The 25,311-nt window shown below is 38.5% G+C and overlaps 1 protein-coding gene across 3 annotated transcripts in view; it reads left to right on the top strand.

Moving 5' to 3' along the window:
* Nucleotides 1-25,311, top strand: part of cacna2d3 (calcium voltage-gated channel auxiliary subunit alpha2delta 3) — a 713,907-nt gene that overhangs the window by 451,675 nt on the left and 236,921 nt on the right. For all 3 annotated transcript variants that reach the window (XR_010002615.1, XM_062969910.1, XM_062969909.1), the window contains exon 12: nucleotides 16,799-16,877. Coding sequence is in view for 2 of the 3 variants with exons in the window: in XM_062969910.1 (XP_062825980.1) it covers nucleotides 16,799-16,877 (79 nt within the window). In the remaining variant the exon portion in view is untranslated. The remainder of the gene's footprint in view (nucleotides 1-16,798; nucleotides 16,878-25,311) is intronic.

The following is a 25,311-nucleotide window of genomic DNA, read 5'->3' as shown; positions in this document are numbered from 1 at the left end:
AAATATGCATTTTTGTACACTGTTTCTTCTTGTGATGAACTGAGACATTAGCTATGATTTCACCAAGTTTCTCATTGATGTAAAATGATCCAAGTGTTTCCAGGAAGAATTAGGCATGGGAGAGATCATAGATTTTTTCTTCAACAAATTCTTCTGAAAATTCAGTCCATTCAGACTGAAAATGAAGTTGCAGCCTTCAGTGACCTATCTAATGAAACGCTTAGCCTTAGCATTGCACAGAGGTTTTTTTTTTTTTTTTTTTGCTGTCTTTTGGTATTTGTTCTGTATTCATGGACTTGGTTAGTTTAATGTAAACAGGCACCTCAACAGCTGTATCCCCTTAAGCAATTTTTTATTTAGCAGCTGGGCTATGCACGTCACCTGGTAGCCATGGATTTTCAATTTTCCCCATGCCATGGGGGCCAGCTGGAATAATTTGACTGCTCATTAATTTGAGAGAAATATGAGCTGTGTAAGTCAGACAACATGAGTCTTCTGTATGGTGTCGTACAAGGATAAGCGGATCATGGTAGAAGCAATTTGCCCTGTCCCAAGGGTGTCTTAGACTTTTAATAAGCTAGTTATGAAAATTCTATTTCTTTGCCATTTAAAGAGTCTAATTAGTGCCTGTAATATAGCCAGAGTGGATGAAGGTTAACATTGGCCCTCCAGAGGCTTTTTCTCATTCAGTTACAGATAGAAATCAGGTAACAGTTTGTAGCTAATTAGAACCGTGTATTAAATATTCAGTCCATCTTGATTTGACTCTGGAAGCACATAGATGATACAAAAAGAAATGATAAAGGGGAGTTAAGCTTAATTTCTAATCAAAGATAAAGACAATGTACTGATTTTAGTCTTGAGTAGGGTATCCTGATAGACCAAAAAGCAATTGGCTGTAATTTGCTGAAACATCCAGCTAAAGACAGGAGAGGTATTTAATTTTATTGTTCTTGATTTTTGTGGCCCAAAAGAGTTATCCGTTGTATAATTAATGCATGAACTCTTAACATTTATGTTGTTTTATCCTTCAGACAGTGAAGCCATATAGTTAGTGTGCTGGTGTGAATAGTTTAGTTTGTCCATCCTCAAACTGCCCAGAAAAAAAAGTTGCCAGAAGGTTTGCAGGGGAAATTTAGAATCAAGATAAGAAGAAGCTCTTGGAGAAAGCCCCACAACAAGAATTAAGATCAGTGAAAATGACTAGCTGACATGTTGGTTTTTGACTAAGGTTTTAGTTCATCACAGTGAATGTTTTTTTCCAGGGCTGCTCAATCTCAGAATTTTGGTGATCAGCTATTGAAGCAATTTATCATAGTGGTCACCAGTTGGTTTTGTTTTGTAAGCTCATTCTGTTTTGCAATAACGGCTATCTTAAAATTGCCTGTTAAAATACAGGAGGCTACAACTGGGCATTTGCCTGGAAAATGCTTGATGTTAAAGTGTTTTGTTTCTGCTGTTGTATGCTGAACACCCATTATTCACCCTTGTGCTGTTGTATAGTCCATGATTTTAGTCCAACAAAGCAGGAAATGTTGTCATAAAAATTGCAAGCCCTAAACTATAGTGGCTGCTCTTATATAAAACCTGTTGAACCCATTCTTCTGAAACTCCCTTCTCTTAAAGAGTTTCTCTAAAGTGAAATAGTGACAGCTGAGAGTTTCACTGACAGGTATGGGCAAAATCAGAAAGTTTTGAAATTTTAAATTATACATTATCATACAATCAGCATTTCACTGTAATGCCTGTAAGTAGTCCCATACTTTATTTTATTTATTTATTTATTTATTTATTATTCAAACTTATATGCCGCCATTCCCCTAGGGCTCGGGGCGGCTTACAAGAACAGGCTAAAATCTAACAATTTAAAAACATCTTTAAAACATATTTTAAAACATCTTAAAAACACTCTCCCCAGGGCTCGGAATGGCTTATAAGAACAAGTTAAAATCTAAGCAATTTAAAAACAGCAATAATGGAGATCAAAAGCCTGCTGAAACAGGTGTGTCTTACATGCCCTGCGGAAGACTGATAAGTCCTGCAAGGCATGAACTTCAGGTGGCAGAGTTTTCCAGAGTGATGGCGCCACTTCTGTAAAAGCTCTACGTCTAGTTGCTGTTAGACGCAAGGTCTTAAAACTGGGAACTTCCAACAGATCTTGGTCCTCAGAATGGAGGGATCTCTGGGGTTGGTAGGGGGCGAGGCGGTCCCTCAAGTACATTGGCCCTAGACCATGTAAGGCCTTAAAGGTAAGCACCATCACTTTGAAAGTGATCCGGTGCTCAATTGGTAACCAGTGCAGCTGCAGTATGATTGGTGTTGTATGACATCTCATCGGGACTCCCGCAAGAAGTCGAGCAGCTGCAATTTGTACCAACTTGAGCTTCCGGATCACCGACAAAGGAAGGCCAATGTAGAGGGCATTACAGTAGTCCAGCCTTGAGATGACCGTGGCTTGGATCACCGTAGCTAGGTCGTCCCTTGACAGATGGAGGCCAGCCATCTAGCCTGCCGCAGGTGAAAGAAGGCGGTTCTACTAATGGCGGAGACCTGGGCTTCCATCGTCAGCAGAGGGTCCAAAAGGACTCCCAGACTCTTTACCAATGATGACGGGCATAGCGCCTCACCATCCAGGGTAGGCAACTGGATATCCCCATTGCCCGGTCGACCCAGCCATAGGATCGCCGTCTTTGCTGGATTCACCCTCAACCTGCTGGCACGCAGCCATCCAGTAACGGCCTCGAGGCATTGATAAAAGTTATCAGGTACAGAGTCCAGTCGGCCTTCCATCTTCAACATAAGCTGAGAGTCATCAGCGTACTGGTAGCACTCGAGCCCGAAACCTCGAACCAGCTGAGAAAGTGGTCGCATATAGATGTTAAACAACAGAGGGGAGAGAATTCCCCCTTGAGGAACCCCACAAAGTAGAGGGGACCTTTCAGAGACCAGGCCTCCCATCTCTACTCGCTGTCCACGGTTGTGAAGAAAGGAGGCCAGCCAAGTTAAAGCTGTCCCCCTGACTCCAACAACGGCAAGGTGGTGGGTCAAAAGATTATAATCGACTGTGCCAAATGCTGCAGTGAGGTCCAATAACACGAGCAACCCGATCCGCCCTGATCGAGCTGGCATCGAAGATGATCCATGATGGAGACCAGCACAGTCTCTGTCCCATGCCCCACACGAAAGCCGGACTGGAAGGGACCTAATCCGGCTGTGTCATCTAGGAACTGTTGCAACTGCTCTGCTACTGCCCTCTCAATCACCTTGCCCAGGAACGAGAGGTTCGAAACTGGGCGATAGCTGGAGGGAACCAAATGATCTAAATCTGGTTTCTTCAGCAGGGGAGAGACCATCGCCTCTTTTAAACCCTCTGGAAATACTCCTTTCTCAAGGGAGCTGTTTATTATCTTCAACAGAGGGTCACGTAATCCCTTCAAGCAGGATTTAACCAACCAAGAGGGACACGGATTGAGGGAGCAAGTGGTCGGTCTAGCTGCAGCTATGAACCTATCGACAGTCTCTGCGTCCAGTGGGATGAACCGGCTGAGGGTGGGCAAGTGGCCACGGAGTCTCAAGTTTTCTCACTGTATCAGTTGTGGCGGGGAGGTCCCGGCATAGTAGCGAGATCTTGTCTGCAAAATAGCTTTGAAAAGCCTTGGCTGAATGGGCCTGATCATCACTTTTTGGGTTGGTAGGAACCGTCGTTAAAGATCGAATTATTTTGAACAATTTTGCCGGGCGTGAGCTGGCAGACGCTATCAAAGAGGCATAATATACTCGCTTTGCTTCGACGATAGCATGCTCATATGACTCCATAAATGCCCTATAAGCTGATCTTGATGCTCTGTCATGAAGTTCTCACCACACATCCTCTAGCCGTCTCTTTTCCCACTTCATCGATCGAAGTTCCTCGGTGAACCAAGGAGACCGATTTCGGCGGGGTTGGAGAGGCCGTCTAGGGGCGATCGCATCGAGTGCATTGGATAGCCTGATGTTCCATGTGTCCATCTGCACATCGATTGAGTCGTTGACAGGCTCCAGATCCCTCAGAGCATTCCAGAACCTACTAGGTTCCATAAGTCTTCTTGGGCAAGCCCAAATTGGCTCGGCGCCCTTGCTGGGTAGGTAGGCATGCTCCAGCCTGACTCTCAAGGCACAGTGATCCCCTTATCTGTGGGACGCATGTTCCAGGGACTCCCATTGGATTTCTGAAACTGTAGATACTACAGAACCATTTACTATGTCTACAAGCTTGTGGCAGCACCTACAAAGCTGGTATGTAAGGAAGCTTGCAAAATAATAAGAATCACAGCATTACCTGGATTTTTTTTATCATGCTAATCAAATAGGGTTTGTGGAAAATATCCTCTTGTTTCAGGCATAGTCTTTGTGAGTTCACATCTTTGACATCAGTTACCAAAAGTTGAAGCTGAATAATCAGGTAATGCAATGCATGAACCAGGCAGTCTCTCAGTAAATTCAATATCCAGACTAGTAGTTCGAAATATAAAAAATAAAGGCAGCTTCTGGGGTTTCAGCTTCTAGTCCCCAAAGCATCTCATACTTTAAAGCTAGTTTAGTGTGATGTTTATCATATCAAACTTAAATCCAGATTCATATGAAGATCACTGGTTAAATGGAAAAATTGCTCTCAATTACCACCTCTAATCTACAAGGATATAGAAGGAAGGACCATGTATGTAGTGGATTTGGGCTATTTAGCAAGAATGTAAATCTTCAATTACTTTGTTCTTGCACGTGAGAATGGAAACTTTTAAAACTTGTCTCCCTGCAGATTATAATGGGTATGGTTGGTGTTTTGTTTTGTTTGGGTTGTTCATTACAAGCATTTCTCAAGGGTTTTACTCAAAAACATAGACCTAAATTTTAAATTTCAAATACTATATTTTCTTTGAAAGAAATCACTGGTGATATTGTTCTTACCATGGGAGAAGGGGAAATATTTGTGGCAGTTGACAGTTTTACATAGAGTTTTGTGAGGACTGCCCTGTGGAATATCAGTATTTCTTAGAAAACACTATGGAAGAAATTATTAAAATGTAGTGTTTCTTCTGTACAGTTTATTGTTTGAGCACTGAATAGCCATGAAATTACATGGAGAATTTATCATATGGATTTTTCTGAAAAACAAGAATCCTTCTTAAATATTTTTTTCAAGAAACTTTTCTGGTTTATTGAAGATGTGCAGTGGTTTGTTCAGAGAGACTTGCCATGTTCTTTTTAAAATTATGAACTAAATGTTTCTTTTATAATTTGTTGAAAACCAGAACAACAATTATTTCTGAATATTGTAAGCAATACTATTACAGTAGAGTCTCACTTATCCAACACTCGCTTATCCAACGTTCTGGATTATCCAACGCATTTTTGTAGTCAATGTTTTCAATACCTCATGATATTTTGGTGCTAAATTTGTAAATACAGTAATTACTACATAGCTTTACTGTGTATTGAACGACTTTTTCTGTCAAATTTGTTGTATAACATGATGCTTTGGTGCTTAATTTGTAAAATCATAACCTAATTTAATGTTTAATAGTCTTTTCCTTACTCTCTCCTTATTATCCAACATATTCGCTTATCCAACGTTCTGCCGGCCCGTTTACGTTGGATAAGTGAGACTCTACTGTATTATATATTATAATATAATATATTATATTACAGACTAGTAGTTTATTCTACTCAGATACAAATGTACAAAATTCCAGGAAGGTAAGGGAAACAATTAACTTTAAGATTGCAAAACCATCAGTGCTAATAGAACTGTAAGAATCCCAGAGTTATGCTTTGGGCACAACAATCTGTATGTTTGAAACTTCTTTGTAGCATGTTGGATGCAATGAAATATTTTGCAGGGTGGTTAGAAAATCATTGATAAACCATTCAAATGACACCTTATTTTGAATTTTGTTTTCTTGGTTGTCAGGTTTTAGAAAATAGTTTATGGTTGCATCAGTTCCCTAAAAACCAGTTGTTATGAGAGATAACAGCATGTTATCAGAATGTTTATCACCTTTGACTTCACTTGGGGCTATTGCACAACAATAGAATAAACTGGAGTAAGCCTACCATGTGTATGAAATTATATTATGAATTATAGAGATTCTACGATGGGGATTAGTGTCCAAAGAAAATCGCAGCAATTGCCAAACTCATTATCTGATAGGATTGCATCCTGGATACAATCCCAGGGGCAAAAGGTCAGCACTTTATCCATTATGTCATTTTTCTAATCTCTGTCTGTTGTGTGCATAGTGCAATATATTGTGAATGTCTCTACCTCATTCCACATAATATCTTGCTTCTACGAAGCATGTGGAGTAAAGAGGGAAGATGATAACACTGGCTTAGTAAGCATTCAAACTGAATGCTATCTATTCTGCTTGATCAACATAAAATAAATATAGGTGTATTAGGCTGCCCAATACACCTGTGTTACTGTTGTTTTAGTAACTTTGATTTGATACTGTATTCTGGTCCATGTGTGTCTCCCTGTGTGTTTTGGGCTCCTGTATATCCTCATGTATAAGTCCCTCTCACGTATATTTTGAGGTCTGGTTTTTGAGCCCAAAATTATGGATTTTGATGTGTGGATAAATAGAGACTCATTCCATGATAAAGAAAAGCACCAACCACTTCAGGGGGACAACCCCTGCTACCACTACCATTTCCCCATCCAGGTATTCAAAAAGTGGTGGAATGACAGAAAGAGTAGAAGGGGCCAGCCCTTCTTTTGGTTCTCCTGAGACAGCCTAAGCTCTTGCCTTTTACCACTACTCAGGGAAGGGGGTAGTTTCTTTTTTTTGATAAGAGTTTAGGTACATTGGCCCATGAAAAGGTCAACCCAGGGTTTTGGGTTGGGTTTTTTTTTACTAACATTTTTAGACTTTTTAGACAACATACTCTCAATTTACCAGAACTCAAGAATTTTCCTAAGCAGATGTATGCCAAAGTCCCACCTTTTTCTCTTATAAACCTGAGTAATTAGAATTATAACTTGTCCAGCTACTGAATATCTTCTGTGACTTAAGGCCTCCAAAACCATCCAGCAGGGATTAATGAGCCTTCTTTTGTCAGCTGCAGGTTTAAGCAAGTCACCATATTATTATTATTATTATTATTATTATTATTATTATTATTATTATTATTATTATTTTAAATCTAATTTAAAGCAAGATGCAAAAATGAAAATGATTTGAGATAATGTTGAATGTAAGAAGTTAGATAGTAATTGTTCTAATTGCTTACAATACAAATGTGGCACAGTACTGAATACAAAAAGAAGCTAGGGGAAAAAGCAAATGTGAAGCTGAAATACATCCACAATTGGGTAGAGGGTTGAAAATTAGACTTTTTAGGTGACAATTGCTTGTTTCCAATATTTCAAAGTTACATAAAACAGCCTTTGCAATTGAAAACTAAACTTTCTGCTTAAGCACACTGTCTGTTCCATGGAGAATACTCTCTATGAGGCATAGTATGTCTTTTTAGGTCTCTTAGGATTAAGGCTGAAAATTAAAAACATTTCATTTTTGGCTTGTCTCCCAAACACCTGAGCTCCACATTGTTGTAGCACTGGGTCATATGCTACAAATGAAGAGCAGGATGTGTAGACAATGAATTTACATAGTTTAAGAGAACAATGTACTGCTTTTCCTCAAAAAAATTAACAGAAAAGAAATGTGATAAATCCCCATTTAACTTTGTATTAAAGATATCCTCTGATGAACTCCTGTACATCCTTCATAACCCAGCTGTTGCTTTCCTAGATAACTTATACACTTGTTGGACCACCAGGTATTGAAAAGAATTGTATATGCTGACACACTGTTAAAAATATTGGATTTACTTTTGGTCAATCAGCTACAAGTTTAATTGAAATCAACCCAATAATTACAATTTCCATCTAAAGTACCATCAAATGTAAGGTGGAAGCTTCAATATTTATTTTGAAGCTTCAATATTTAAAAAAGATTTTTTGACTATGTTTTTAGATTTTCTCTGCATGCTTGTTTTTGTTTCAACCTAGTAGTCATCTCATCTACATGCATCTTCCTTACAAGCTCTCTGGGCCCCTTGGAGAGGCAAGGGATGGAGGAAATGGTACTTAGATCAGCCAGATGATAAGCAGCCATCTGGCTAAGACTGAAGACTAAATGGTGGAGGCCTGGCAGAACCACTGGGGATGGGGCCCTTCCTCCTCCTCCTCCTCCTCCTTTCTTGTATTTAAGACTTTTTTAAAAAAGAAAAAAAGAAACAAAAATGGAGCCATTTGAGGCTAGAGTCCTTCCTCCTCCTCCCTTGTTTAAAAAACATCAACCCAAATCAGTGAATCTAAGGTGCCATTAATTGTAAGTGTACCCTGTTTTTGGAGCCCCTAAAATGGGAAAAAGTGAGCCTTAGATTTGGTGAAATATGGTATTTGATTGGCTTACAGACAAAAGTGTTGGAAATACAACAATGCTTAACACTGAAGAGAGAATAATACTTCTTAGTAGAATAATACTTCTAAGTTGTAATAGGGTTAGATAGTCTGAGTGACCTGAAGTGTCTTTCCTCTACGTCTACCTAAACTGACCTCTCTGTTTTTCCACCCCATCTTATTCTCGTGAGTCACCTATAGACCTTCCATGATGCTGTTAGATTAGTTCAGCACCCTAAGTAACTTTCCTGGTTTAGAATGGAATTCTTACAATAAAGCCTGTGTCATAGAAGTCTCCTGCCGGAGGAAGCAGCAACAACAGAGCCAGAGCTGGGAGTGGGCGGTGGAGGCAGAGGCAAGGCCAAGGCTGCCTCCTGGCTGGAGGGGGTCCCCGAGCTGCCGAGCCCCTCCCCCAGATGAGCTGTGCCATAGTGAGGAGGAGGAGGAAAGTGATGGGGAGGAAGAGGAGGAACCGCTGCTCTCCTCCTCGCCTCTGCCTGTCACCTGCTCCCTGTTCCGGCTCTCTTCTTGCTGCTCCTCTAGCAAGAGACTTCTATGACACTGGCATAGGAAACTCATCCCATGGATGACAGAATGTGTTGAGCAGGTGGTGATTATGTGGAAAAGTGGTGTAGTGCCTATGCTATGATCCATGTAAGTTTTGTTGAAATATATTCATTCTTTGTATTTTAAAAGAATCTTGAAACCTTACTTTCTAGATATCCCTCATATATATAATTGTAATGAAAATATATGATGAATGGGGAGGGGTCCAAGACTGGATATAACTTTCTTTAATACTGGTGTGAAACTACATTAAATGGTCAGTGTAGATTGCTCCATTGTTTATTTCTCCAAGCCAGTGGTTCTCAACCTGTGTGTCCCCAGATGTTTTGGCCTTCAACTCCCAGAAATCCTAACAGCTGGTAAACTGGCTGGGATTTCTGGGAGTTGTAGGCTAAAACAACTGGGGACAAGTTTTCTAACCTCTACATGCACTCTATTATTTATTATTTATGACATTTCTACCCCACCTTTCGCAACTCCGCAGGGCACTCATGGCAGCTTTACAGTAGGCAACTTAAAACAAAGTACAATTAAAATAAACACTTTAAAATAGAATTAAAAATTACATTAATACTTTTTAAAACATTTAAAACAATGCTTAACTATTAACCATGCTATCCACAATCGTAATTCGGGTCATTCCAATAGTCATTGCACATAATTCCATATCTATCTATTGCATAAGTTCTCCAAAGGCTTGATCACAAAACCACATTTTCACTCTCTTAGGTCAGGAGGGAGGGGACTAACAAAAAGATGCTCTGTAAAATGATTTGATGGTTCTGTTTTTCAGAGGTAAATAATTTTTGATGAGCCAAATGAAGTATTAGTAACGTTTTTGAGAAAACTCAAGATTTGAAAAAATTTCCATCCAGGTCATTTGGACTCATGGCTTGATGGACTTGAAATTATCCTCTTGAAAGAGGTGTTTTTTTTAATTTGCAGTTTCCCCACTTTTGTGGAATTTTGTGCCCCTAAACCTGCGAAAATATGGGTGTTAGTAAGTACAAAGAATATCTGAGGAATTTGCATGATCACAGTCCCTCATTCATTTTGGCTCAACTGTATTTCCTGTCCTACCTTGTGGGGCATTCCCAAAACTGTATGTAGTTAAAAAATATGCACATATACAAAAATGTAAACAATAATATTCAGTCAGCCCTTCATATCTTCAGATTCTACATCCATGGAATTAACCATCCACAGCTTGAAATTATTCCATAAAAATATATATCAAAGACCTTGATTTTGCCATTTTGTATAAGAAACATAATTGTAGTGCACCATTGTTCAGTGCCCACCAGATGTGTTCCCTCATCTTCAGCCGATTAGTACCAGGAGGAAATCTGAGACGGGGAATAAAAAAAATTAATATATAAATAAAATAAAATAAAGCATGTTTTACCGAATAGTTCATGAGATGGATTCTTGCTGCTGTTTTTTACTTTAAAATGTGCCTAAATGCAAATTGTAATGCTAAGGTTGTTAAGAAGCTGTATGTATTGCCTCCAGGAGATTTAAGTTAATAAAATAGTTTTACAATTTATTGCAGAACTGAATGGCGTGGAATCATGTCACTTGTCAATAGTTGTAAACAATACAAAAGTGAGTTCTGCAAACCACATGGCAAACCATAATGCAATAGAAACGAACAAGCAAAGATTACATATTATTGACATATTTAATCTCTCCATCTGTCTGTCTGTGATTTGGTAGCAATAACATGAAAAAATAATTGTCAATCTTAGAAAACTAAGAATGTTATTATTATAGATACCTCATATTACATTACAGATATCCTCATTTTGTTGTATGTGACCTCATTATTTGCATAGGGTTTTTGTAGGTAATGGTTCATTTATTTATTTATTGCATTTCTATACCGGTTTTCTTATCCTTAGGGGGACTCAAAGCAGTTTACAACATAATAAATGGCAAACATTCAATGCCAGACATATATAAAAGCAACACATAACATATCTAAAAACATAATATATAATTATGAATTAAAAACATTCAAACTAAACAACACATAAACATACTTAGACTTGACCCTTTTGTTATGCACTCTTAACAATCATTTGTTGCAAGTGATTGTGTGTATATGCCTTCAAGTTGCCTGTTGACTTATGACTTTCATGAATGTAATAGGATTTTCTTAGATAAGGAGTACTCACAGGTGATTTTGCCAGTTCCTTCTTACTGTTTGCCTCTAATTACATTGAGTCTGTTTGAGTCTGCTGCAACTTTAGTCTGTCTCCCTCTCTATTGTAGCTGTGCTCATTTTCTTTTAAAAATAAGGAACATAGTTGTTGTTTGATTATGTATAGGTTACTGTAACCGATGCAATGTCTGCTCAAAGTATATTTGAGCCTATTGTTTCCAGGGATGTGAGGGTGATTTGGCTGCCACATCCATCACTCGCTTGATCTCCAGGGTTGATTTGGTTGGCTTGGAAGGTGTCTCCCCCCCCCGCCCCCCCCCCCGCATTCTATTTGCATTCCTCCCAAAAGCTTGGTGGAAAAAGACAGTTACCCCAGATAGAAGAAAAGTTAATTTTTCAATCAATAATATATGATAGCCACACTCCTCTGCTAAACTCTCCATAGTCTTCCAGAGATAAACATTGAAAGCGATTTCCATGTCATTATTTGAATATAAATCTAATGTCACTTGTTCCCTTTTCTTTCACTTTGTTTACTGCAATTATGCTTTTATTAATTGAACTCACTAGAAATCCTTTTTTATAACCTGAATGTTTTACTTTCAGATAGGCTAATACTAGTGAGCCTGTAAATTATTTAAACATAAATTTGCAACACATGGTACCAGGGGCCGGGCTGTGGCGCAGCTGTTGAGCAGCTGCCTTAAATCACTCTGACCATGAGGTCATGAGTTCGAGGCCAGCCCGTGGTGGGGTGAGCACCCGTCAATTAAAAATAAAAAATAGCCCCTGCTCGTTGCTGACCTAGCAACCCGAAAGATAGTTGCATCTATCAAGTAGGAGATAAGGTACCACTTATAAAAAGTGGGGAGGCAAGATTAACTAATTTACGACCTGGTATGAGAAAGTGCCGTCAGTGTGGATGATGAAGCAGCTGCTCCCCCCTGTGGCCAGAATCGAACATCCCCTCAGAAGAAGGTTAACTTGCCTCTGCGTGTCTCTCTCTGTCTCTGTTTGATGTGTTTATGGGCATTGAATGTTTGCCCTATGTGTGTTATAATGTGATCCGCCCTGAGTCCCCTTCGGGGTGAGAAGGGCGGAATATAAATACTGTAAATAAATAAATACCATGCCAATAAAATGTTCCCAATATTTAACAAATGCTACACATAAATTGAATTGTAATCCCATCACTAATACCACTAGATCTGAACTAAGTCTAAAGAGAAGAATGGGTGCAGATAAGGGAGAGGATCATTCAAAAAGTGCCTTTACATAGAGAACCGTTAAAGAGAGTAGCAGATCTGAACACAGATAGCAAATTGGATTGAGTTTACACACAATATGCACAAAGAGAATACTCGTTGAGGTTGAGAGAAATACAGGAATCTGTATAGGAACTTGATATGGCAATAACTGAAGTTGTGGCTGGAATCCTTAGTAGACCAGAGCAAGTGTCGAGACTCAAACTGATAGAACCTTTAGAGTCCAATCTCAACATGCTATAAGGAATAAACTTCCAAGAGATGTGATTGTGTTGTTTACAAGAAAAAATTACAATGCCAAGTTTTGCAGGCTCATACCAAAGACCTGATTGAAATAATAAATACCAGGATTGCTGTATTAAGAGAACTTCACCTCAGACAATAAAGGCAAGAAGAGATTACTTTTTCCTGACAGATAAACTTAAGAGGAAAGGCTACAGATGTCTATGGGAAAACCCAGAAGGTATCTTACAAAGGACAAAAGTATCTGTCATGAAGGCCCAGGGTTTTTATGACAAATTTTAAAAAGACCTAGGTTCAGAAGACCAAAGAGAAAGAGAACATTCAAGAAGGTAAGAAGAGATAGCAACCTCAAGAGAACCTGGATAAGGAAGATGTTCAACAACAGCAATAAGCCACTCCACATGATGAATAATTGGATGATCATATACTATCATAAGAATGAAGATCCTAAAGATACTTACTTTAAATATAAATATACAAAATTTTCAAAACAAGAGGAGAAGCGCTTTTCATTATTTGTGATTACTGGAAACAAAAAGAAATTTCCACTCAAGATTTATGGATTACAAAAATGATGGATCTGGCAGAAATTGCCAAACTGATCAGGTTTGTAAAATCACTAGAACCACATACCCCCCCCCCCCCCCCATTTGATAAAGAAATATAATACTGACTTCTTTTTTATTTTCATTCTGATTTTGGTCACGAATACTTAGTAGCATTATGAAGCTACTAATTGACTTTCTTGACTTTCTAAAAGAAGAGAAAAAACAAAAAACATTGGGTTTCACGTGAAAATAAGAGATAATCACTATTCATTCCACCGGCTGCTGAGTGAGAGGGAGCCAGCCTACCATCCAGGCATTTTCCAGCAGCTGCTGAGTGACTCTCCCACCATCTTTAAATTCCATTCCACCGACCGCTGAGTGAGAGGGAGCCAGCCTACCATCCAGGCACTCTCCAGCAGCCATTGAGTGACTCTCCCACTATCTTTAAATTACATTCCACTGACCGCTGAGTGAGAGGGAGCCAGCCTACCATCCAGGCACTCTCCAGCAGCCATTGAGTGACTCTCCCACCATCTTTAAATTCCATCCCACCGACCGCTGAGTGGGAGGAAGCCAGCCTACCATTCAGGCACTCTGCAGCAGCCATTGAGTGACTCTCCCATCATCTTTAAATTACATTCCACCGACCGCTGAGTGAGAGGGAGCCAGCCTACCATCCAGGCACTCTCCAGCAGCCATTGAGTGACTCTCCCACCATTTTTAACTGCTATCCCACTGACCTCTGAGTAGGAGGGAGCCAGTCTACTAATCAGGAGAGCCTTTTGTGTTTGGGTTGTGTTGTTGTTACCATCAAATATTGCTGTTCTTACCACCAAATTAATTTACACTATTAAGACTTGCCATTAGTTGGGGGCCCCTCCTCCCAGCAACAACATAGTACAATATAATATAATAATATTGTGCTATGGTAATAATATAATATATTTTATATACAGATAATATTGATACTAATATTATAATGTAATGTAATGTAATACAATACTACTAATAATACAAAATAATAACATTTATTATATATTAAATGTAATATTACTAATAATATTACAGTTTAATGGTATAGTACAATATATAGTAATATATAATGCTAATATTGTGCTATGCTAATGATATAATATATTATATGTACATATAACTTGTAAGCCACTCTGAGTCCCCTTCGGGGTGAGAGAGGGCAGGGTATAAATACAGTAAATAAATAAATTAAAGAGAGGTAAGGTTAACAAGAAAAGACAAGGAGAGTTAGTGACAAGAATAGCAGGATCCGCAATGATATCCAAGGGAACATAGCTATAGACACTGGTATAAACATAACCCATAGCATTTCAAAATATCCTCCCAAGCTTTTATCAGATAATATACTCATGTAATACTTTGAGAGATTGGGGGGGGGGGAGGGAGGGAAATGCTCAAATGTTTCATTCATAATGGGATGAGAGTGAATTTTAGACTGCAACAAAATGTCTTCCTATTTTAAATTATTCCGTTTTTTTCGAATTGTGATAACTACTCTCTCTTCCTCTGTATTTTGCTCTTAACCATCATATTGATTGTATATTTCCTAACATTAAAACTGTTTTTAGTGTTCTTTGAGTTTGGCAATCTTCTGTCTTACTTCTGGTTGAACTTCATTTCTGTATGGTTGCATTCTTTTTTACTATGTGCTATTTATTTATTTTGTTTTGTTTTTGTTATGTGGAGTTTCCAGTCATTGTCTCATTGTTTGTAGGTTTGTAAAGTATTTTTACACTTTGATAATTGGTGTGTTTGAAAATTCAATAGATAATTGAACAAATGATAAAAGGGAAACAGTTCCAGATCCGTTTAGAGCCTTTGAGTTGTCTATCTTTCATTGAACCTTGGGCATGAGAAAGGTCAAAAGTAAAACCACTGTACATAAACCTGGGACTAGTATTAGTCAGAATGAGACATCTCATTGCAGTTATACTTCATTTTACAAAGTTTACAAAGTACATGTGTTATTTGGTACCGGAGAAAAAATTAATGTAAGGATAGCTTCCTCCATCACAAAAAAAGAAGAACAATTCAACATGTTTTAAAGTTTTAATTCAAAACTAAACAATATGTCAATTGCATTACATAGGATCAGGTAAACCTTGCTTCAGTAAACAAAAACATTTGAACCTTTTAGATATCATGTAAAGTTTATTCCAAAATGCATCCCTATTTCAGCACCCTCCTCCTTTTCTATGATTTACATTTGACAGAATGTAGGGTGTTTTTTACCCTGCTGGGGGAAGGTGCTTTTCTCTCTGTTTAGTTGCTTATCAACGATCAGTAAAGATGGTGGATGCAACAGCACAAGGCTATATTGGGATTGGCTACAATACAATCCCATTTTTTCTCAGCTCATGCTTTATTGTAGTATTTACTGTATACATATAGTCTGGGTTTCTCACACCCTTCTTGCATCCCAATGCCAGTGCTGCTAGAAAAAAACCAAACCTTGATTTATTAAAATTATGTAAACACTCATAAAATGTTCTTTCATTGGTTTACAGATTAAGATGAGTAAAATAAACTGTGTATATGTCACTAGAATAATTTAAAACAAAAATTGAGTATTAACAGCTTTCTTTATTTTAAATACAATGTAAAACAATTAGCCATGCAACCCCCGATCCCACCCTCCAAAAAATATATAAAGTTTCAACACCTCTAACAGCTATCGTAAAGAATATGCCTCACAAGCATGGTGTCATGATCTGAGTGTTGGATTATGGCTCCAAAGACCACAATTTCAGTCACTTCTCAGTCATGGAAACCCACTGGGAAACTCACACTCTCTCAGCCTCAGAGGAAAGAAATGGCAAACCCCCTCAGAAGAAATCAAGATTTTTGTTTTATTTTGCTTTTTTTTAGTTCCTAGAACATATTAATGGAAAAGCAAAGTATAAAAATGACATCTAAAATAAATAATTATTAGGGCAGTTGAACTGTACATTTCCTTGAAATATGATTTTAATTTTACAAGTCTGGACAATTTTCTTATATATTTAAAAGGATTTGGTGTCTACCTCACGAACAGAGACTTTGGTGGAGTGCTTTTCACTTTCTCATTCTAATATACTGGGTGTGGGGACTTTGAAACAATATATTTTTATTCATTAGAATATATTCATATATGAATTCATGTGTTTAAGAGTCAGACGTTTTGTCAGTACATTGTCTTGTATGTTGACATCTGCAGTAATAATTGGTTTACCTAATTAAATGATAGCTTCATACCAAGAGAATAATCTACAATACTAAGTCTGAACAACTGGACAAATTTCCATATTGTGTAGCTGTGTGTTATGCCTCAGTAGAATTAACTTTTATCTCTGTTTCCTTTTTGGCTCTTCTGCTGGCAGATCTTAACCAGCATATGTTTGTCTTATGACTATACTGCTACACGTTAGAAAACTCATTTTTTTTATATTTTGGTGTTTTATAACTTGTTTAATGTCTACTAATCACTTTAGTTCAGTTATGTTCTTGAGGTACACGTCTATAGAGGAATGATATTAATCATGTTTCCTCTTTTCAGGTTCGCATTTTTACCTACCTGATAGGACGAGAAGCTGCCTTTGCTGATAACCTTAAATGGATGGCTTGTGCCAACAAAGGTTGGTTTGATTTCCTTGCAATAATTGTTTTATTTTTGCATTCCCTATTGACTCTTCTTTTACTCTCGAGATATCCTTTTAGTTTGCACTCATTCATCTTTCATAAGCCTTAGTAAGAGTCCTTTTTTGATCTTGGCAAATGAGACATGAGCATCAACCTCCCCCAAAACAAAGGAGCACATCCCTAGCATTATTTTGGATAATTTTAGGTGCTCAAAATTATGTGAAATTCTATGGTGGTACTCCCAAACTATTCTAGGAAGAGTTACCTATATCAGACTATGTCTGTAATCCCCATTCAAATACCAAATACAATTTCCAGCAAAACTGAGCAGTATTATTAGTGGAATAATGTAATGTGATGTAATGTAAATTTAGTAAATAAACAAGACAGTTTCTAGAACACAATGGAGTAGATTTGCCAGTAAGAGACTGGTGATTACATAATTATATGTTTGTTTATATATTTAATTACTTTTGAATGCCACATTGATTACCGAAAAGCAGACAGATGTGAGGTATCAGTTGCATTACAGCAACAAGATCTCTTGAGACCTTGGCTCTTCCATGCCAGCCATCAACAAATCCCATGACTTTATCTCCAGACTGTTTACTTTTGAATTGATAAGGTTTATTTAGTATCTAGGAGCCACTGGGCTTCACAGGTCATATTGGATCACAGTCTGTAAGTCTGCCAGAAAGATCCTGCTGACACTTCCTTTTGGGAAGGAAAATTGTTAGGGGACAGAACATGGCTGACATTGTTGTGATGCCATTTCTATGCTCTTTGGAAATTTTGGAAGTAATGAAATAATAATATAATATTCTGAACCAGAACGACCTTACATATGACACAAAATTAATTACCTAAAAGAACCACCAATAAAGTACATCAGCAGTCCAGATCAGTTAACTTGTGACATTCCCAGCTGTATATCTGTTTAACCTAAAGGGGGGCAGGGAAGGAATGAGCACATCTTCACTGACCACTTAATGTGGGATTGTTGCAACAAAAAGAACATTATCTGCACATAGAGCTGATTACACCTTAAGTTCAGAAACTGGCTTGAGACATGTGTAGTGCTTATATGCACCAGAAAGGCTGGCCATGACCCATTTTTAGTATCTGCAATATCTGCACCTTCAAGGCAGTGAAGGAGTCAGATTTTTTTTCAACTTCCCCTGATTTATTGTGCATGTATGGGTCACCAGAGTGCCTGTCTTTTCATTAGTTTTGCCGTGTAATGTGGTTTAGGGCACTCTCATTTTGCTTATCCCAGTTTAGGGCCTCTAATTCATTTTCGGCATGCATTCATGTCATGCATAATTTAAACACTATGTTTTTCAAGCTGTTTCAATCCACATTAAGAGTTCAGTGTGAATGTACCCTATGTTGTAGCTTCTTACATGTGGCAAAGGATGCTGGTACATTTGAGCTCAGAAAAAACTCTGAGATTCAGGTGCAAAGTAAGGAAAAGCTTTAAAATTGCAATGTTTGAGTCACACAAAAGAATATTAAAAGTAAAATAAGAAATTTTATATTTTTGAAAGCACCAGCTAAGCTGAAATTTTCCAAATAACTTATTTATCTCCAGCTGACAGATTGCCAGGATGAGCATAGCAAATTAAAAAGAGGGATATGATGAAAATAATAAGTTCTTTATTTTTCAAAGAATAGGCAAAGTGAGTTCTAGAACAGCCCAAACCAACAACTCACAAAACTGAAACACATTAAAAAGTAAAATATAGCAAGAAACGGCAAAAGCTGACTCCTCTTCCAGGATCTAGATACTTTTTGAACCTCTGACCTCTCATTCCCATTTTTTCTGATAGTTCTCTTTCTTTCCACCTTTTTATCTATACTAGAAATGTGTTTCAGATACAGAGAAGAATGGAATTCTCCAGCTACTTAGAAATACTAGCACCCCTGACTAGACAATCTTTGTGTTAAGTAAGTGAAAAAACAAAATAGTTGTGATATGGAAGACCTATAATCAAGACATTCCATATTTAAAGCTTTTAAGTATTGTTTTTCTAAGTAATGGGTTTGGGCCCAGATTAGTTTGACCGAAAGTGATTTGTAATATTAGGTGTTCCATTTTGTGTAATTCCCCCAAAAACAGAACTTGGAGGAGGGAAGCAAAAAGCTGGACGAAACAGATCAATAGAGCCGGATTTATCGGCTACTAGAGAGGATGGAGTTAGGTCTGCATTATATCTGAGGCAGGGGTCTGCCAGGGCCCCTGGAGAAGATCCTGCAGCATTTTTTCTCCCTTTCCGGCAGCAGAAAAGTTCCCTAGGCTCCTCCTCCAGAGAGGACCCTGCTGGGAACTTGCTTTAGCAGCAGCACTTTTATGGGGCAGGCATTGAAAAGTCTTTGAGTTCCTCTAGGAGCTGAAGATGGGAGTTGAAGTTTTTTTTCTCTCTCTGTTTACCAGTCAATAAAAGGCCTGGTTGTGTCCATGTTCTGATTGGCTGAGAAGGGACACAACCACCGACTACAATTCCCGGAACCCTCCTTTGCCGTTTGTCTTATTTTTAAAAAATGTTATGGTAAAAACCTAAACTAATTTTTTAAAAAATCAGTAGATTGGTGGATGGTTCTGAAACTTGGCAGGCCTGCAGTTGTAAATGGGGTCTAAAACTGATGTAGGTTTCATGTAGATGGCCTTAAAATGACTGAGGACTGAGGCTTTAAAGTTTCCCATTGTAGTCAATGGGCTGAATCTGTGCTGAATGAAAATGGCAACATTCATCCAGATTTGAGTAACTTCCTGGTAAACAGAATTAGGGGACCCTGAAATAGCATTCCTTTTGGCCAAATTACACGTCTCTACTAAGTAACTGTGCCATACAGCTGCTTTGAAAACTGAACTATGTGTATGATTATCCTCAAAGGGATAATAATATCTGAATGGTAGGATGAGATTTGGATTGGGGAAATGAACATCAAGCTAATGCTCAATTGTCCATTTCTATAATTTGTTGTAAAATACAATCAGGTTGACTTCAGTTGACTAATGGAGTCTCTATGAATAAGGGAACATTGAGTCACCCTATCATCAGCAGCTCTGTTTGGGACTTGCAGACTTCCTTGATGAATCTATCCATCTGGAATGTGGTCTTCCCCATTTCTTGCTCCGTTCTGCCTTACCAAGCATTAATATATCTTTTAGTGATGCATATTTTCTCACAATATGTCCAAAATACATTACTCTCATCTTTGGGTACATCCAAACAGCTCGCAAAATGTCCAAGCTCCTTCGTTTTTACCTGAGGTGTCCAAACAATGTGTCAGGTAAAAGCAAATTAATTTGGCACCTGGAAAAATCCAGGCCTTTCAGAGGACCCAGGTCTTTCCAGCTGTGGGCTCTGTGTGGATTGAGACCAGGGATTGCATTGTGTTACTTTCAGGCCCAATCCACACAGCCCGGAAACCCCAAGAAAGCCTACATCCCCTCCCCAAAACCCCTTTAAAAGCCTCAAAAAGTAAAAAATTACTTTCCCGGCCACCATTGCCCCGATGCTAGCCCTCTCCTGATGTGTAGAAATGATGCGCCAGAAAGGGGGGGGGGGAAGGAGGAAAATTGCATCTCGGCCATCTTTTCTTGACACGTCATTTCTACATGCCAAAAGAGGGCTGGCAGCAGGGTAATGTTGGTCGGGTAAGTAATTTTTACTTTTTAAGGCTTTTCTGGAAGGTCCGGCAAGGCATATGGACACACACCCCAGGATAGTGTGGGGTTTTTTTTGCCGTAGTTGGGACAGAAGTCTGGCCTGACCTGGGTTTTCTAAACCCAGGTCGGACCAGACTTTTCCCCTGTGTGGAACCGGCCTTAGTCATCTGGGATTCTTAGGAGAGTTCCGGCATGATTTGCTTAAGCAGGTCTGCACAACTTGTGGCCCTCCAGGTGTTTGGGACTCCATCTCCCAGAAGCCTTAGCCAGCTTGTCCATTGATCAAGAATTTTGGGAGTTGAAGTCCTAACCACCTGGAGAGCCACATGTTGTGTAGGCTTTGTTTAAGGTCTCATTGATTTGTCTTATTAGCAGTCCATAGTACCCATAGGATTCTTCTCAAGTGCCACATCTCAAATGTGATTATTTTTTCCTATCAGCTTTCTCCACCATCCCAGTTTTACCTACTATACATAGGAATGAAAAATACAATGGTATGGGCCATCCTAACTTTAGTATCCAGTGAGATATCTTGGCACTTTATGTTTATATCTATTTTAATCTGAGGATATTAGAGCCTCTTAAGTAGAAACTAGAAAGTATCTATATTATATAGAACTGTTCATCAGGATGCGCAGAGGAGCATATTTGTTTTAAGTTTTATACTAAACAAATGTGACAAGACTTACTGAAAACCTCTGAGTACATAATGCAGCATAACGCCAAAATTTTTAGTTAAGCTACGATTCCATCTGTCATTGTGTTATGTATTGAAGTTTTCTCACTTTTGCATGTGTGCACACCACATGACATTCTAATGATTCACTTAAAACCATCCATTTAGTCATGGATTGTTGCTTTAACCGCTGTCTGTGCCCATCTGATGAAAATTATTCCATTTGAAGATTTGTTTAATCAGCTAATATTGCACTAGGATTTAGCCTTAGTCACTACATAAGAATTCGTTTGAAGCATGTTTTTAGGAGACTGTTTAGTCAACAATGAAGTATGTTAGCATTTCAAAAAGTATATTACCCATCCTTCATTAAGATCTAGACACAGCCATTTGGAAAAAGTGATAATGGAGAGATACATTTTTTCCCTGGTTCTTGATTCTAGATATGCTAGCCCTGTCTCTAGTAATGGAAAAGTAAAGATTTGTGTTAGTTGCCAAGACCAAATGGCCTATATGGCTCAGCACCATTTCCCTCTCCCTTCCCACCCTTCCTCTCTCTCTCTCTCTCTCTCTCTCTCTTTTTGAGGGGGAATGAACTTTGAAGAACATCTTCATCTTATCCTAATGGTTTGTCTGTCACCTCCTTTTCAACTTCTTTGTGCTGAAGGCCATGATAATAGGAGGCCCTTCCAGGCAGGGCCCATATCCCCAGGCCCTGTCAGATTTTTACCTGAGATGTTCTAACGATGCCTCAGGTAAAAGCAAAGTAATTTGAGATAAAGCTTTATTCCGCATTATTTAGATATCCCATTATATCCAGGCATTCTTGAAAGGCCCAGTTCTAATAGGTGACGCACCCTGTGGGGACTAACCCATGGGTCTGTCCCCACAGCCAGGGGTCCTGGGATTACTCAAGAATCCATCCCCACAGCCCAGCTCAGTTTTTCAGATTTCCAAAAGCCTGCAAAACTGAAGAGGGCACCCACTCCCCACCCTAACAACCCGCCTCTTGGTGCATCATTGCTGTGTTCCAGGAGGTCTGCAGAGAGGCCTAATGGTGACGCAGTAAGTTTTCCTTAATTTTTAAGGCTTTTAGGGGAGCAGGTTTGAGTGGCCCAATACCATACTGAAGGTTTTTGGAGATGGCATGAGGAAAGCCAATAGGCAAATCCCATTTTTTCCCAGGTGAGGGTCTTAGACCTGCTTCGGAGTGGGTTTCTTAAACTCGCTCCAAAGCAGGTTTAACGTATGTGTGAAAGTGCCCTGGTAGTAACTGGAAATATGTTAGAGGATTGCTAAACAACTTTCACAAGATTTATTCTTTAGACTCGGCAATTAAATTCAGGCTAGTTTTGCAACACAGTATCTCTTGGGGACTAACTTCTCAGCTTCTATGGCTTTTTCTATCCTGGAATATACTTTAAACACCTCATTGGTGGCTATCAGCTACTTGATCAAATAGCAGAGGCACTTGTACCCACTACTTATGACATTTCTCATTTGGGCAAAATTCAGTTTGCTCTTGAACAAAATGTATATAATTTGCTATGCAAATCCCAAAACCGAATGCAATCTTGAACACAATCTGTAGCCTGTGCACTTCTACAATTGCAGGACAATTGGTGCAGTAAAGAATATATATACATTTGAAATATGCTTAAACAGTTATATATACATCTGAAAGATGCATAAATAGTTTACACTGAAGCACTTCTGTCAGTGGAAGAAAAATGTATGCATTTCAAAAATGAGCCCAATTAGTATATTCGTTGTTTTGTTTTGTTTTTAAAAAATAATTTTCAAGCATTAAAAACAAATCTTCACATCTAGTAGTGACATGAATTAGAAAAAGCTTGACACTAAAGAACCTTGAAGGGCTCCATTTTACAGTAGAGTCTCATTTATCCAAGCTAAACGGGCCAGCAGAAGCTTGGATAAGCGAATATCTTGGATAATAAGGAGAGATTAAGGAAAAGCCTATTAAACATCAAATTAGGTTATGATTTTACAAATAAAGCACCAAAACATCATGTTATACAACAAATTTGACAGAAAAAGTAGTTCAATACACAGTAATGTTATGTTGCAATTACTGTATTTACGAATTTAGCACCAAAATATCATGATATATTGAAAACATTGACTACAAAAATGGCTTGGATAATCCAGAGGCTTGGATAAGCGAGGCTTGGATAAGTGAGACTCTACTGTACACAAGCCTTGAAGAATTTTATTACCGTTTTTGATGCTGCATGGCACATCAGCTGGAATGAATAACATAGCATGATTGCCAGCACAAGTTTAGTTCACTCATGGAATGAAATGACTATGTTAAATAATCTGTCCCCAGCTTCCTTGTGTTTTCACACATGGAATTATAGCTTTAAAGAGTTTGTCCTTATCAGCTATAACATGGCCAAATGGAGATTTTATTTGGCAGGGCCGGAGGAATGGTAGATAATAGCTGCAAGAGAGGAGGAAGACTTGGCAGTGCTGATCTGCAGAGCCTCTGAAGTACTGCTGTGCAGTCTAATTCTTGCATGGCTGGGTAAGCCAAAGTCTGTAGCTGTCACAGGGGTCACTGACCCAAACATCAATTTTCCTTGTGGTGATTTTCCCCTTGGAAGCACAAAAGAGCTGAAGGGTGTTTGAAAGATTTCCGGCTGACTGAATTGTGCATAATGAAGTCCCCCCCCCCCCCCCGAACTGGATCACTTTGGAAATTCACACCACCCTGCAAGATCAGCTTCTCCTGTCTCCTACTCATATTCCAGCATGACTTTCTCTTACATAATTTGGCTGTATCTTGAGGGATTGTGGACCTAATGAGGCAAAGCGAAAGCCCATTTTAAATACATTAAAACAATTAAGGTGCTGCATAATAGCTTATGGAAGTTTACAGTGATCTTCCTAATAGGAGAATAAAAACAAAGGTGAAGAAACTGCAAATATGAGCACAGAAAGTTTTCCAAAGATTCAAACTTCCAGATTTTCAGGGATTTAGACATGGCCTTTTCTGCAACAGTCAGTTACAACTGAAAGTGTGCCAGCTGTAAAAACAAATGTGGACTGACATTTGAGTTTGCCTCAAACAAAGCAGCCAAAGTGAGCCTTTAAAAATAGTCTGCTTCACTATGGTAATTTGATAACTCTATTTTATTTAATTATAGTTAATTCCATTATTAGTTATCCATCATGTGCCTAGTCTTTCACATTATCACTAAAGAAAGAGGTTGATGAAATTCATTGATTCTTGGAAAGAACAAAACAATTACAAGATGCAGTTGAGCCTGCCAAATTATTGATTAGGCAACTGCTAGCTATTATAGCACTAAGGAATAACTCTATAAAATCCATAATATGAAATCCTAAAATATAGCATCCTACGGAGAAAGGTTCATGCATTATTTTTGAGGCTAGAGTGACATATTACATGCAGAACCTCAAACATACATAAAGACAAAGACAATAAAACATTACCCCGTTTTACACAAAATCTCCAACATCCTACCAGCTATTAAGCATTTCAGCAACTTCATTAGCTTGATCCAGGAATCAAAGAAGAAGATCTTTGTGAAAACAAGTAACCTTCTCAAGCCATAGGTCCAAAGTAAGAGCCAGATCTTGAAAGGCTCACACTTTTAACAGATTTGTGCACGTCAATAAAACAGACAATTATCCTTTTCCTGTATATCATAGATGGTACATACCATAATAGCTAAACGGTCAGGTACGGGGGAAACACAAAACCTTAAATACTGGAACCAAAAGTTTGAAAAGGGCCCAGTCCTGAACTGGTACCTAGTGAAGGAATCTATGGGGAGAAAAAAACATGTGAATATTTAAGAGATTTAAAACAATGGATAGCACTGTTCTGAATTAAGGTCAGCAGGAGAAGAGAGCAAGAAGGCTAACCCACCAGTAGGGTAGTACAATAATCCAGGCATGCAAAACATAGCCAAGCCTCGACACAGATGTTTTGTGCATTTCATATGAACCTTCCCAGGACAAAACTGTTACCTTTCATTTTTATAAAGATGAGCACACATAAAAACTACCTAAAAATACACAGTCTGATTAA

This window comes from Anolis carolinensis, chromosome 2, assembly GCF_035594765.1.
Source record: "Anolis carolinensis isolate JA03-04 chromosome 2, rAnoCar3.1.pri, whole genome shotgun sequence".
Taxonomy (NCBI): Eukaryota; Metazoa; Chordata; class Lepidosauria; order Squamata; family Dactyloidae; genus Anolis; species Anolis carolinensis.
Note: the sequence above shows the minus strand (reverse complement) of the source record. Positions and strands in the feature narration are given on the sequence as shown.